Raw genomic sequence first — 15,542 nt, forward strand, 5'->3', positions numbered from 1 at the left:
CCTTCAACTTACACAGTGTCCTACACCAATCATATCTTAATAAAGCTGGAAGAAAGAAACTCAGCAGATTATACTTAAAATGGTACATTTTATGTAAATTATGAACTAACACATATTGATTAAATAAAAAAACCTATATTCTTACCTTCTATTCACTATTTACAGTTCATGATTTGTTTCCCATTACTACTTAAATCTCATCTCACATCAGTTTCATGGGGATAAAAAATGTGTATAACAAAGTAGAGATGTTAGACTTTATGTTGATCAAGATAATGCATAGAGATGCAGATAAAGATGTTAAGAAGCTAAATTGGTTTACCTTGGAAAGCTAAAAAAAGTTAGTGCTGAAAGAGAGCAAGTGAGAAAGTAGAGAATAGATCACCTAGAGATTTCATGGAGTGAAATACAGAGAAAAGATTGGCAAAAAAGCATTATTCAACTCTTTTATTATCTGTTATGTAACACATGATGGGGCCATTGTGAAAGATTTTGGTAGAGAGTTAGCCTCCCTTAAAACACTTTTGTTATCCTGACGAGGTCAAACCTGCCCCCATGGACCACCGTGTTACAGCGGGGCCAGCTACAAGTGGCCCAACAATTTTATTTAGGTCACAACAATGTTGCACTGTATGCCCCCAAAACACCAAACTGCTCACAGAGTCCCATTAAACAGTGCTTTTTTCAGTTCCAGGTCTTTCGTCTGGCTTTCTCTTCTCCTCCACCTCACTCATACAGTGGTTCTCTCTTCTTTGACTAACTTTTAAGAGCCATATTTTCCCCTTTCAGGAAGCCATTGCTGATTCTTGCATAACTCCCAGTGGAGGTAAAGGATCCTCTCTTAAAATGCACAATGTTTTGAATGTATTAGTGATGCATGTACCACGTTGTGTTATAACTATGTGTTACTATCCCTGTATCTCTCACTAAATGTGAGTTTACTGAGAAAAAGTGTACTGTTAATTGTCTTTTTAACTCCAGTGTCAAACACAGCAGCTGCCACATAGCAGGCATTCACCACTTCTTTCTTGAATGATTGAATGAGTCCAACAATAAATAAATAATTGAAGGAATATTGTTTTCATCTGCAATCAATTTAACCAGTCTAGGTCTCTGTTTCTATATAAAATGTTTATGCTAGCCCCTGTATTTTACTTATTTTATTTTATTTATTTTTTTCTGTCTGCATTTTGACAGAAGACCTTTGTGAAATCAAATGAAATTAAGTAAAAGTGGCAAATCAGAAAGTTTGAGGGACAGTTTTGGTGACAATGGTGATGACAGTGATTACAATGTCATCGCAATGTTTTATTACATAGAAACTTGGAATCAAAGCATGCAGTCAGAAGTCCAGACAGTCCAGCAAGAATGGAAGGTTTGGCAATTCCCGATGATCAGAAATAGCCACTGGGAACTCCAATGAGACAGTTTGAAGGATGATTGACAGGTCTTAAGAATGGCAGCAGCTGAGGTATAAGAGCACAGGTCAGGTGCCCTGAGGCTGCAACACCAGCAGACAGGGATAGGCAGGCTAGCCAGGTGCCTCAGCACAGGTGCTGTTTCTCTGTCCCCGTTGCTGACTTCTGCTGGGGCCGGGGAGGTCTGGCTCTCAGGAGTGTAACTTCGGCTAGAGGTGACACCTGAGGCTTCATGGTACATTACACCTTAGGTGCAACCAGAGGCGCTAGGAATACAGGATATTCTTAAACTAGACTCAGAGTGTGGTGGCTAAACTGCCTTTGCTCTCATGACTTCCCTGCCCTCTGGTGGGGGACAGGGACTGCTGCCCAAAAAGTATCGGGGGTGTGGTGGGAAGTTTGGAACTCAGTCAGGAATAAAAGTCGGGAAGGGTGCTGGGGAGGGAGGAGAGTTAGAAGAGGGTTTGTTTACAGCCTGGCCCAAGAAAGCAAAGTTCCAAATACCTTGCCTTGTGATGATGCGGAGCTCCCCACAGCCCATGACGCCCTGAAAGTAAAGGCCCATTCCGTCATTAGCAGGGCTGGCAACATCCTTATTGCCCACAAGGGAGACAGACCCTTTCACGGCAGATGTAATTACTGCATCCGGTTCCAGCTGTGCAGGGACAAATAAGCACAGGCTCAGTGGAGCCGGAGGAGGCCCCAGAGAGCTGAGATGAAAGCGTTTATGGATGGCAATGGGGTGGAAGTAGAGGTGAGCTGAGCAAAGCTTGTGAAGGAAGGAAAAGAATTAGGAAAGCAGAGTTCTGATTGTATCTGTTACTTGACTAAACATTTCTCTTAGGAGCAAAATACCTAGAAACGACTACAGTGACCAGCATCTTGGACTAACAGGTTTGCAGGAGGGCAATGGAGTAGGGGATCCTTGGGCTACGCTTCAGGGCTTCCATGGCAGGTGAAATCCCCGCACCTCCTGGCTCCACTCCAGTTCTTGTTTGTGTGTGGGTCAATCACAACCTCCAGCTGGGAAGCCAAGATTCAAAGTGACAGTCAACTGTTTTTGCTTTGGAGACTGCTGGATCCCCTGCTTACATCCAGTTGAGGTTACCTCTCCAAGACTGACACACTCATAAAACAAAGGGCCCCAAGCCCTTCCTTTTAAAATCCTCCAAGCAACTGACTGTTTCTCTTTCCTGTCCCTCCCTCCTCTGAATTGCATATGAAAGGAGCAGCTAAACCTGCTTGGTCTCCACCCTTAAACTGAGGAGGAAAGAATTTCCCACCACTATCTCCATTTCTATTGTCTTATCTTTAAAGCTGTCCTGCTGGAGCTAGAATCCAGCCCAGGTAGGGGTTCTGAGGAAGACAGAAGGCAGGAAGGAAAAAGTCTGCAGAGACAGACAAAAGTGTGATGTCTCACAGAAAAATTCATTATTGTAAGATGCTAAAATCACGCATTTAATTTGTCCAAATTGAATTGCATGTGTTGAGGCAAGCCATCCCAACTCTCGATATGCATCACTTTACTGAATTAATGAGTTTCCCAGTCCAGTCCCAGGTTTTCCACAAGAACATGACTGGTCAGAAATTGAAGAGCTCTGTCTAAATCAGGATCGCCATCGTCTGGAACCTTAGGCTGGTGGGAGCCTCACTATTGGGTTAAAATGTGGTAGAAATAAAACCTCAGCAGCAAGACTATGTGGTACATACCGCAGCATGCAATTTTTAGGCAATGATGGACTAGAAGAGATGGCGGTGAAAAGGGAAGAAAAGTGCTTTCTAGACAAGGCTGCAAGTTCTTACAACCTCTTAATACAGATCAAACTTCAGTGCCTTCTACCAACAGCCTTCAGTCTGTACGTCAAAAGTCCTCTCAGCCATACAGGTAGTACTTCCTACCTCTGGGGACTTCTCTGGGCCAATCCCCACTGCCTTTACCCATTCTTTTTCTCTGGCTTCTATAAGATATGTATAAGATGACAAATAAGCATGCATTCACGTAATGGGCACTTTTTGGATCAACTCTAAAGTTCAAGGCATTAATTGTGCTAGCTGCTACAGAACATCACAGATGTGTAAGCCCAGTGACTGTTCTCAAGTGGCCTCAGTAAGGGGCATGGGGGGCAGTCACCTTTGGCCAGGACAGAGCACAACATCTCAAGGATAATTTAGTAAATGAATGAATCAATTAATTAAAACAAACCACATATTTGCTCTCAGAGTAGGGAAACAGAGGCTGGGTTTATGTGACTTGTTGAGAGGCTCTCTTAACACACCATACGTTAACCTGAATGAATGTTGCACACATGGGTGTAAGCAGTGGTGATGACCTCCTGGTGTTGATTGCAGCATAACTCAGAGCTGGAACTTGTGTGCCTTTCTCGGCCCAGCTGTAGCTGAGTTCGATTGGGATCCCTCAGCAACCTACCCAGAGCTCCTTAAGCAACTCCCAGAATCTTCCCCAACCCATGGTGCTATTGTAAGAGAGACAGTAGCCTTGAAAAGGACCCTCGGTAGCCGCCTACCTGTCTCATTCATATGTGAAAGAGGTGGCCCCAACCACACTGCAGCAATGCTATGCTCAGAGGTGTCTCCCCTTCCCCACTCTGTGTTTGGAGCAAGGACTCTGTTCTATTCACCTTGGGTGGTTCATACTACCCTACTCATCACATGGTGAATTGAATCAGACCTACTTTAGCTATAAATGACAGTGGCCCAATTTAAAATAGCTTGAGCAATAAATAGTGATTTATAGGAAATTTTGTCCTAGAGATACAGAGGTTTGTTAGCAAGAAATGGAAATGGCTGTGAAAAAAGGAACACCAAGGACTGCAGGTGTACACAGCTGGCCCTAAAGGTCTTTTAAATCTACTATCAAGGGTGCTTGTCCAGGAGGGAGGAGGGAAATAAACTTCTCTGAGGTTCCTTCCATATCTGACCAGATGAAGGAGCTCAGTGTTCGAATTAAAGTACATTATCTCCAGAGGGGGCTGTAGTCTGTTCCTGTGGATCAAGGCTGCTTATTATTTTCTATAGAAGCCCATGATTTTTGTTCAGCAGCAAGAGTCACTGTGGACCCACTGCTGAGGCCAATTAGATCTACAGTACTTATAAAGCTGGTCTCAATTTTATCAGTGTCCAACCGATTGCAATAGCATAATTTGGTACAGCGATTGCATTGAGAAGGGTTTACGGCAGACGGCAGGCAGCACTGGATGCCTTACCAATTCTAATTTTACTTTCCAGTTAGTTGGGCTTTTCACTTGCTATGATACATGCTAATATCCATTCTTACATTATAATCTAAAAAGTATTTGGAATAGTTGCTGTCGAATTCCATTCTCCATTCCTCCATAAGGGAATCATATTATTAGTAACTCTTTTCTGGTCTGTAGATGGAGAAATTGAGACAGAGGCTTAGTGATTTGTCAGATTTACATAGAGAATGAGTAGATCAGAAACGAAATGTTCCTAGTTAAATCCAGACACATGAACATCTCATTTCCAACCTCTTTAACTTGCAACGTTCTTTGTATTGTCTAGTGCTCTTAGAATAAAGACCAGCTCCTTTAAAGGGCTCTGTGTGATCTGGCCCCTGACTTCCCCATCTCAGCCATTGTCTTGCCTGCTCACTGCAAATTCAAAACATAGTTCTTTTGTTTTTGGAGAACTACACTCCCTCTCATCTTCAGGAATTTGCACATGCTGTTTTCCTTGCCCAGAAGGTTTCCATATAGCCCAGCCTTAACACATACCCCTACCCCTTCCCTGGTTAACCTTCTGTTCCTCTTCCTATGTCCACACAAGTGGCACTGGAAAGACTTACCTTAGACTGGCTCACACTGCTCTGTTGCCCATCAGAGCAGCTACTACACTTTGAAATTACGTGTTCTTGGTGATCTGATTAATCACCATCTCCCTGATTAGACTGTAGGCTCCATAAGGACAAAAGTCATGCCTGTTTTGTCTGCTGTTGTCGCTATGGTGCAAATATTCTTAATGCATCAAATAAATGAATAAATGGATGCAAAATATAGAGATAGCCCTCCAACACACATCAGGCTGCATGTCCAATTCCAATTGTACAATTGAGTTAGTTGGGCTTTTCACTTGGTATTATACATATTAATATCCATTCTCATTTATACAATCTTAAAAGCCCAGGGAAGAAGCTAAGCATAATTCAATGCAAACCTAATTTCCAGCTACTCCATTTCTGATGCCCATAGTTTCTCAGTGGGATGGGTGTGAACAGTACTTATATGGTCACAACCAAGAACCACACTTCCAGATATCATATGTGTTTGCTCTAAAGTGAGTTATTTCACCTGGACCCTTAGGAAGAGAACCCTAGGGAGTTATTATCTAGTTCATAGTGATGGTTTTCTCTTTAGAAAAGAAGAGAGGGATACTAGCAAGGCAATATGAGCCTATACTTCCTAGAGTCCCAGGGTTGGAGTCCCCATTTGCAGCCAGAGCCAGGGTTATAAGCTGCATCAACTACATAATGGTGCTGTCTGCCTGTATCCTTCTGCCAGGCTAGCTTGCTCTGCCCTCCTGCTGCTCATACAAAAGAACTTCAGCCTCCCAAGGAAGAGATTCTCAGGAATTTATGACTCAATCAACCCACCCAAAAGGAGCATAAATGGGATTAGTTTTAATATTGTTAAGTTGCAAAAATACAGGCATATGTGCATGCCAAAGCGAAAATGTACGCAAGCAAAGGGGGAAAACATATGGGTACCCATATGGTGAAAAGCGCATTGCTAGACCTTCACACACTTCTCATTTACAATGAGAACCAAAGTTAGTGAACATAAATTTGCTTTGCAAAAATGTGAGAGGAACAGCTTGTTTGCCCATAACTGTTCTACTGAGCAAGATATGTATAACCTTGATTTCTCATCTCAGACCCTCTTTTTCACACTCTGAGGATTAATTAGGCTCTAAACACAACTTCAGATAAGACGCAAGAGTCCTGGCTGACTTGGAGAGAGACAAAGGAGTAGGAACATGACTGGATGATACAGCAGGTCAAGTAATGGGCAATTCCTATTAGTGGCGGGGAACTTGCACCTGGGATGGCTTAGGAAAGAAATGAGGTTGGTAGGTCTCAGCGGGTTTATTTTAATTGAAGCAGGGAAACAACAGGGACCTACAGCAGACAATAATAACATGAATGTGGTTTTTACTTGGAGGCTGTCCTTTTCTTCAAAAAATTCTGGGTGGTAGCTAGAAAGTCCCTAGACATAGGAAGGTAAGTGTGGAGTTAGGGAGAATAATATAAGAGCATTGGTGATGCTCAAAGTCAGTGGGCACCCTTGGGTGCCCCAGATAAAAAGCAGGATTTGTTAAAACACATCATTTCAGATAGTATCTGTTCCCACTTCAAGCCGTGAGAGCCATCTTTGTACAGAATAAAGAGCTTTAGACTTGAGAATGAGGAAGTAGTTTCACAGATTGGCCACTTTAGTTAGCTCCGAGTCACTCATCATTAGTTAACCTTTCCACGTTTATCTCCTTACATCTGAAATAGGCAGGCCATTCCTCCTCTGACCTAATTTAGAGAGTTGCTGTACACTCACTTGAGATGAAGCATGTAAAATTATTTTATAAATAATGAATCCCTACATAAACATATAATGAGTAGAAAACTAATGTTCATCCTACTCATTCTTATTTTTTTTAAGTTTTTATTTTGAAATAATTATTGATTCACAAGAACTTGCAAGAATAGTAGAGGTCTCATGTACACATGACCAGGTCCCTCAGTGGTGGCATCATATAGAACTAAAGTACATTATCAAAACCAGGTAACTGATGTGAGCACAATGCAATTAATTGCATTATAGAACTTATTTGGATTTTAAGTATTTGCATGTACTCAGTGTGTGTGTGTGTGTGTAATTCCATGACATTTTATCATACATATAGATTCATGTAACTATTAAAACAATCAAAATATGTAATTATTCCATTACTGTAATACCATAAGGCACCTCCCTCTTGCTTCCCTTTTCTATCCCTTGCTTTGCCCTGTGGCAGACACCGATCTGTTGTGTACCTTTATTGTTTCGCCATAATTGAGAATGTTATGAAAGTGGAAGCATATGGTGTGCAACCTTTTGAGACGGACTCTTTTCATTAAGTATAATGCCCTAAAATCCATTTAAGTCTGAGTGTATTAATAGTTCATTCCTTTCTGTCGCTAAATAACAATTCACGGTATACCAGTGTGTCTGGCCATTCACCTATTGAAGGACATCTTGGTTATTTCCAAAATTTAGCTATTACAAATAAAACTGCTATGTTAATCCAAATTTTTAGGTGGACCAGAAAGACATTAAATCACTAATGAATGACCCAAGACTGTCAAGAAATAAGAAGCAGAGACAAAGGTAGGCATACGTATAGTAATAGGCATAATAATTAAATAGGTGTAATAACCACCATTAGCACTTCTCTCTCAGGACTGCTGTGACCTTTCCTGGGTTAAAGCATGCAACGTGTATAGCAGGGCTTGGCACACAGTAAACACTCCTTGTCATACTGTCATAATCTTTGAAAATGACTCTTGCCAATGCATGAAGGAGTCAGCTTCGGTTACCTGGAAAGTTCACTTCTGTGAAATAACTCGTTCACTCGCTCCCTCAGCAATTACTGTATACGAGTAGTTGTAGGAGCAACGCACTCGCAGGTGAATAGCTGTCATCTTACTATCTCCATGGAGAGGAAACGGAACAGAAGAATTTTTTGTTTTCCCCGAACATCTGGCCTTTCCCAATGTGTCACTGGGAGTGGAGGCAGGCGTGGAAGGCGTTAGAGTGGGTTACTATGGCATCCTGGGAGGGGAAGACAACCCCCCTTAGCACAACAGCCTGTACTGTCTCCTCGGCCACACTCCTCTCTGCAGCTTTCACATTATTCAGTTTTCCACTCCTGAGTCTCCTGATGACTGCTGGCCCGGTGCCCTTCCGGGAGGGAACAAAAGAAATTCTTGGAACCCCTCGGTTTCACAGTTGCATTCCAAACGCACTGGCCACTTGCCAGTTCACTCGGCCTGCGTGTTTTGGGATCTGCCCACTCTTTCCAGTGAAAAATTCTTTGAGAAAGGGGCCTGCTGTTCCACCATAAATCCCACTTCCTAAACTCTAGGTCACTCAGTACAGATTTCCATGTACGTGAAGGCTGTCAAACAAGTGCCATATTTTCTAGCAAATCTATATAAATGAGTGTTTTTTTTAAAAAAAGATTATCTGCTACTGAAAATAAATTAAACATAACTATTTATATCTAAAGCTAAAGAATCAATATGTAGTCAAAGGCTCAGCAGCTTTTCTGTCAATAGTAAACCCTCTGGATGTGGGTTTACACAGCACTTTTCTCTGAGATATTTATGATGCGTAATAATCCAGGATCCTGTAAAAGGTCCCAGCTTCCCTTGGAAGTGAGGCAGACGTCCTCTGGAAATGCCTTGCTTCTGCCACCGTTGTCAACATTGCAAAGGAAGCTGGAAGTCAGGTCGGGAGGTCCTCAGCTGCAGAGCCAGCTTGGAGATCAGGCATACTGGATATCTCTAGATATGCACATGGAATCCTGTTCAAAACTTTCATTTTGCTTTCGTAAGAAAGGCTTGTTCTTTGGTTGTTTTCAAGTGAAAATGAGCATTAATACCACAGTGACTTCAAAGGGGTTCCCAGAAAAATGGCAACGATGGGAATATTTACAACATAGAAATTGGCAAATGCTGCCAGGTTCCCCTCTGCCACCTCAGCCCCAGCCCATGTCAAACATTTGCCAGTATACTATAACATAAAATATCTCCCTTTTCAATTATCTATCATTTTAGGTATTAAATATTTCTGTATTTTCAGTTGTATTTTTCCCTTTCTTATGTCTATTTACCTATTATATTTCAGAGATTCCTCATAGTTTCTGACCCCAGAAAGCTTACCATTATCATATTCGAGTATGATAATGGATTCATTAAGTCTTGTGGATGAAAAGGAGCCACACAGTAAACCTGACAAGCTCATGGAGGCCCACATGGTGGCCTCGCAAACCCAGCAACCAAAGTAACCAGAGGATGGTCCGAAAGCAAAACTTCCTGGCTGAAAGGCAGTCCTGTCCTAGGCCTGTATCTTCCGTGACAAAGGTCAATCTTCACTGTAAGTGAGCCTGTCTATTGTTTGTGCATCTAAGGGAACAGACCTTTGGACTGTCAGAGTGACCCCTTTTCCAGACCCTTCAGGGCACACTCTCCCACCAGAACCTGTTCTTCTCCCAGTACCATCTGTATGTGCTTTAAAGGGCAGCTGTGAACTCTCCTACACCCACCAGTGTAAAAGAAGTTCACATCTCTTCATTTTATTTTCATCCAGCCCCCTCAATCTCAGAGATTCCCCTGCTTGGCTTTTGCCAGCCTCTCTAATCTATCACCAATGGATTTCATGGAACCTCCTTATGTCTTCCCCTTTGATTCTGATGTATAAAAGACATGGAAAAACTTCACTTTTCCAGAGCATTTGCTCAATTTATTGAGATTTTGCTTCCTGACAATTGTCTTCAGTTTGGCTAAAATAAACTCATAAATGAAAATTCTCTATATGTTTGGACATTTCTTACGTTGACAGTCATTAGTCTTTTTTTTTCCCCCTTACTTGACTTGAGAGACAGAGAGAGAGAACATTGATGTGAGAGAGAAACTTTGCTTGGTTACAAACTTGCAACCCAGGCATGTGCTCTGACTGGGAATCGAACCTGTAACCCTTTGCTTTGCAGGCCTGCACTCAGTCCACTGAGCTACACCAGCCAGGGCAAAATATCCTTTTTAAAAATAAAAGCTTATTTATTAATTTTTGTTATATGGATCACCAAATTTAAACAACAGATTTCAAATATTTCATTAGCATTTTGGGAAGACAGATGTCCAGTGAGTTAAATTCTCCAAAGTAATCCCATTGGGATTTCCAGGGAAATGTCATTGCAGCTTTTTATTTCTTATTCTTGCTTGCTGAACTAACCAGTAAACTGTTCTCAAAATTCTGTTTGACGTTCAAGTTCTATTGGCTGCTTTTCTGAACATTTAAAACAATTTCCAAAAGCCTGCTCACCTTCATGTAGGGAAGTAGTAGCCTCTAAAAATAAATATTGGTAGTCACAAGCAGAAGCAGCTTTTAAACTTGCAAGCCCTCCAGGTCCCTGTGCTTTTCAAACTTGGGAAACAATGCTTTGAGTTTAATGTTTGAATGTCTTTGGGGGGAGGGGAGGAGACAATAGGGGAAAGGGAAGACAGAGAGGGAAGGCCAAGGCTGTGAGAAAAACAAAAAGCAACTTGAAAGTAGAGCTTAGCCTGGGAAATTTAAAGAGAAGAGGGATAACTTAAATTTGGGATTTTCTGATTTTTTTTTTTTGAGGCTGAATTGCAACAATTACATTATATAAATGGTTGGGGATATGGATGAATCTCCCTTATTTTAAGAGGGAAATCTTAGCAGTGTATCACTATAACAATTGTTAAAAACTCTTAAACAATGTCCAAGAGCTTTTCAAAGATTTCTAGGCTTAGAAAACTATGTATTTAGGACCAAATAAATGCACTTGGGATTTTAAGCATTTATAAAAACATCTGACTTCACCAAATATGTACAAATTGCTCTGAAGGTTAGACGTATTTTTGTATATAATGTAAATCTGAAATTCTCCCTGACTTTGAGCAAGATTCCCATGGGGCTCATGTCATTGGGAACACACACTATTGCTGTGCTCATATTAAAGTTGACCTTTGTGATGTTCCTTATGTATACTTTAATATTCTTGTTAATGCTTCTTTATAATATTGACATTTTGGGTTTCGGTATATGAAGGCTTTATCCAAAGACTATGTGGTGGCTTTATTAGCATTTCTTCCCCTAGAACAAGGCAGGAGCTGAAATACGCATTCTCCATGTACAGGGAGGAAATGAAATAGTGAAAGCTTGGATGAAGCTCTCAGTGATGAATCCAATCTCTCACTGGGTAAGCGCGGCTCATGTGAGTTTTGTTTCAAATGGGAAGGGCAGATTTTAGGTCACTATTTGTAACATCTGTAGTTATGTTTTTCAAACTTTATTGAGATTTAATTAAAATACAATAAAATGCGCCTATTTTTATTAGACATTTTGATAGTTGTGACTAACTTAACCACTCCATTCAAAATATAAAATGTTTCCATCACCCCCTGAAAGTCCCTCGTGCCCTTTGCGGTCAACGCTCCAAACACTGCTGCCCCAGGGAGCCGCGCGCCCAGTCGCAGTCTTTATGGATGTGTGTGTCTGTTTTAAGATTTCACGTAAATGAACTCGTGCTGCGTGTAGTTGTGTGTGTCTCCCTTCTTTTACTCCACACAGTGTTTTTGAGATTTGCCCATTTTGTTGGTTTCCTTCTTTTAATTGCTGATAAGTCAGCTGCAAGAATATATCGACATTTATCTATTTACTTATTGATGGTTATTTGGGTTATTTCTAGTGTGAAGCTATTATAAATGAAGCTACTATAACCATTCGTGTACAATGCATATTTGCTGATGCTTGTTTTCAGTTATCTTTGCCAACTATCTAGAAGTGAAATTGTCAGGTTGTATGTTGAGTGTGTACTTAACTTTATCACAAAGTGCCAAGTAGTTTCTCCATAGGCCTTATGCCATTTCATATCTTCGAGTTAACGGACAAGAGTTTCAGTTGCTCCACATCCTCACCAACACTTCATATCATCATGTTTTTTAGTTTTTGTCATTCTAGTAGTTGTATAGAGGTATCTCTTTAACTGTTTGATTTCCAGTTCTATGATAAAGGTATTGAACATATTTTCATGTGCTTATTTTTCATTCATACATCACCTTTTGTGAATTTTTTGTTCAAATATTTTATTTGGTGGGTTGTTACAATTATGCTGTAAGAATTTTTTATGTCTCCCAGATATAAATTCTTTTTGTCAGGTACAAGTACGACAAATGTTTTCTCCCAGTCTGTGGTTTGTCTCTTCATTTATTCTTAATGCCGTTTTTAATTTGGAGGAAGCCTGTTATAGGTTGCATTGCATCCCCTTCGAAAAGATATGTTAAAGTCTTAATTTCCTGTGTCTTAGAATGTGACATTATCTGTAGATGGAATCTTCGTAGAGGTAAACAAGTTAAGATGAGGTCCTTAGGGTGAGCCCTAATCCATTGTGTTTGGTGTCTCTATGCAATGAAACAAATTGACAGAGAGGTGCCCCCAAGGCAAAGGACTTGATGAGGTGGGACAGAGACCAGGCTGATGCGCTTGTACAGCCAGAAACCCCAGAGCTCACCTGCGAATCCCCAGAAGCCAGGGGAGGGGCCCGGGACAGGCTCTCCCTCACAGCTCTCAGAAGGAACCCATCCCAACTCCCCCTTCACCGTGGGCATCTAGGCTCCAGAACTAGGAGAAAACGCATTTCTGTTGTTTAAGCCATGCAGTTGGTGGTATTTTGTTATGACAGCTGTAGGAGAAGAATACCAAGCCAAATTTATCAAATTTTTAGTGCAAGGTTACTAAGATTTATTTCTGTGTTTCCTCTAGAGCTACATTATTTTGAAATCACACATAGGCCTACTCCACACATTTTCTTCCTCGCTGGGTTTCATGTTTAGATTTTCTAATGCCTGAAGGAGCACTTCTTTCTTGTATAATTGCTAGAATTAATCACAGTTTCTATTAGCAATAGTGTAAATATATCAAGGGGCTTTGTGTCCATCTCTTCAAGTTCAACATGGAGTAAGTTCTAGTTCCAAGGGGATAAGGTCCTCTGTCTTTTGGTTCCCTTCCTATTACGTTGAAGGCAATCATAACTCATGTTTTAATACCAGTCACTTAGGGCCCAGCACAGGCAGGCCCAGGGGTACTTCACCATTTTTTCATCCCTCTAGTCAAGAGCACTATTTATGTACAGGCCAAACGCATGTGGCGCTAGGTAAACACCCTGAAAATACTGAACAAGGAGCTCCTTTTCCTCCTGGATACACAGTAGCATCGGAGTTTTCAATGGACACAGTGTTCTAGCGCTCTACTTCAAGAAAGGACAAACTACTGACTAACCCACACAGTCGGTACCTTGAGAAATTGGTTTATTTGTTGGAAGTTATTGTCGTGGCACCTTTGTTCTTCATAGTCGAGAAAACATGAGTCTGCTAGGTCATGCAAAGGACTAAAATAATAATGCAGGAAAATTTTCTATAAGTCTTTCTTTGGAATGGAATACTCAGCAACTGATGCACGTGGCCTTTGCTTTTATATTATTCAGTTATAATGCAGCATTGTTTTCTAATTCCTGCAGTTCTGTTGTGCAAGAGAATCAAGGCTTCGATATACCACTGCTAAGAAACTTCTACAAGTAAATGCCTTACCCTTGACAGACAGGTGTCTCCAGGTCACAGTTGGCTCTGGTCTGCCAATAGCAAGACAGAGCAGGGTCACACTGCTCCCCTCGTTCACAGTGATATCTGAGGAGATATTCATGATTTGTGGAGGAACTGTAAAGAAACAGAGAATAAATACATGAGAATGATTCTTTGCACTCAAAAGAAGGTGTTAGCCTATACATATTCACATAGCATGCTTTTTATGATGAGTATTTTCTCAATAACAATGTTCAGATTTCCCGATTTTCCAAGGATGTGGCCACTAACACAACATTTACAGTACTCTTATGCCTTGTAGCAGGAGGCGGGTATGGGGGCAGGCACGAAGCACAGGAACTGAAGAGAAGGACATTAATGCTTCTTGACTGAAAGGCGAAACCAAAAGGAAATCACTTACAGCGTTTTCTAAGAGTTCCTGTCTACCCACACGCCATTTACTTTGGTGGAATTGCTGACTTAAGCAAATAGTCATGCATTGCCCCCAGTCAAGCCTTTATTCCCATAAAGCCAACCACACTAAGTTATTCACCATTTCCTGAGCATCCTGGACACTTTCACATTCTTTGAACTTGCACAGATGACTCCATCCTGCGAGTCTCTCCTTTCACATTGCTTTATCTGAAAATTCCTTCCCATTTCTTAAAACACCTTTAAAATACAGAAAAATTGTGTCTGACTTGTCCAGTCATAGTCAGTTGCTTTTTTCCCTGGACCACTCACAATCTTTTGTCCCTGATGCTATTGCTACCGTAAGATTTATTATAGCATACAGCCTCGAGGGCACCGTATCCCAGTGGTTAGGAGCAGGGTTCCAGGGCTCCACTGAAAAATCTGCTGAAGAATCAGGGGCAAGGTAAACTGCCTTCCCCTCTTGAAGATTTGGTACCCTCACCTGTAAAATACAGAAGGTGGTAGTAGCTAAACTAACTGTGTTGTGAGGTTTAGATAAAACAATGGCTTAGCAGAGTGCCTGATAGGAAAGAAGCACACAATAAATGTTAGCTCCTGAGATGACACGGGAGAGGAAGGTGAGGACAGCAATAAGAACGTGTTTCTCAACAAACTGTCGATCTCTCATGGGCCAGGCCCATGTCCATTTACCTTTTGCATTGTAAAGGCTGACAGGACCTCCAGCTTTGCTGTCTACCTTGTCCTACTTCCAGGCCTGGTTCTCAATTTGATTCAAAACTCAGCATTGGAAAACACCCTGATTCCCCTCAACTCTTATTTCTCATTGTCCTGGTTGAGCTTCTCACCAAATTTCACAGCAGCCATGGCAATTACCTCCCACCTGGATCCTCCCACCTGTTCTCTTTCTAATTTTGGATCCTTCTAACCTATCCCCTCCATGTGGCCAGAGGGGTCTTTTCAGGCATTTATCTTACCAAGTTGCTCCTGGAAGACTCCTTTAGCTCACCATTGCCCCCCAGACCTAACACTCACCTTCTTTGGCATGACTTAGCTAAGCCCCCTGAAATCTAAGCCCCAGCCCGCTGACAGACCTCGTCTCCAGGTACAGTCTCCACTAAGACCACACTGCAGACACTGGACCTGGCTTTCCACTTTCCTGGGAACAGGGAAAAGCGCAAAAACTGCCATAGTTTTGCTTTTCCTTGTATTCTCTTCATTTTCTGCCTGAGAAGGTATGACTCAACGATCAAGAAACCTCAGAGGTCATCTCCCCTCAAACCCTGAAAAGAGACTCA

At 41.5% G+C, this 15,542-nt stretch overlaps 1 protein-coding gene across 4 annotated transcripts in view; it reads right to left on the reverse strand.

Moving 5' to 3' along the window:
• OPCML (opioid binding protein/cell adhesion molecule like) overlaps positions 1-15,542 on the reverse strand; it is a 1,085,685-nt gene that overhangs the window by 94,381 nt on the left and 975,762 nt on the right. For all 4 annotated transcript variants that reach the window (XM_053928731.1, XM_053928729.1, XM_024557344.3 and 1 more), the window contains one exon: positions 13,822-13,947. In XM_053928731.1, coding sequence (XP_053784706.1) covers positions 13,822-13,947 — 126 coding nt within the window. The remainder of the gene's footprint in view (positions 1-13,821; positions 13,948-15,542) is intronic.

Source organism: Desmodus rotundus, chromosome 7, assembly GCF_022682495.2.
Source record: "Desmodus rotundus isolate HL8 chromosome 7, HLdesRot8A.1, whole genome shotgun sequence".
NCBI classification, from domain to species: domain Eukaryota; kingdom Metazoa; phylum Chordata; class Mammalia; order Chiroptera; family Phyllostomidae; genus Desmodus; species Desmodus rotundus.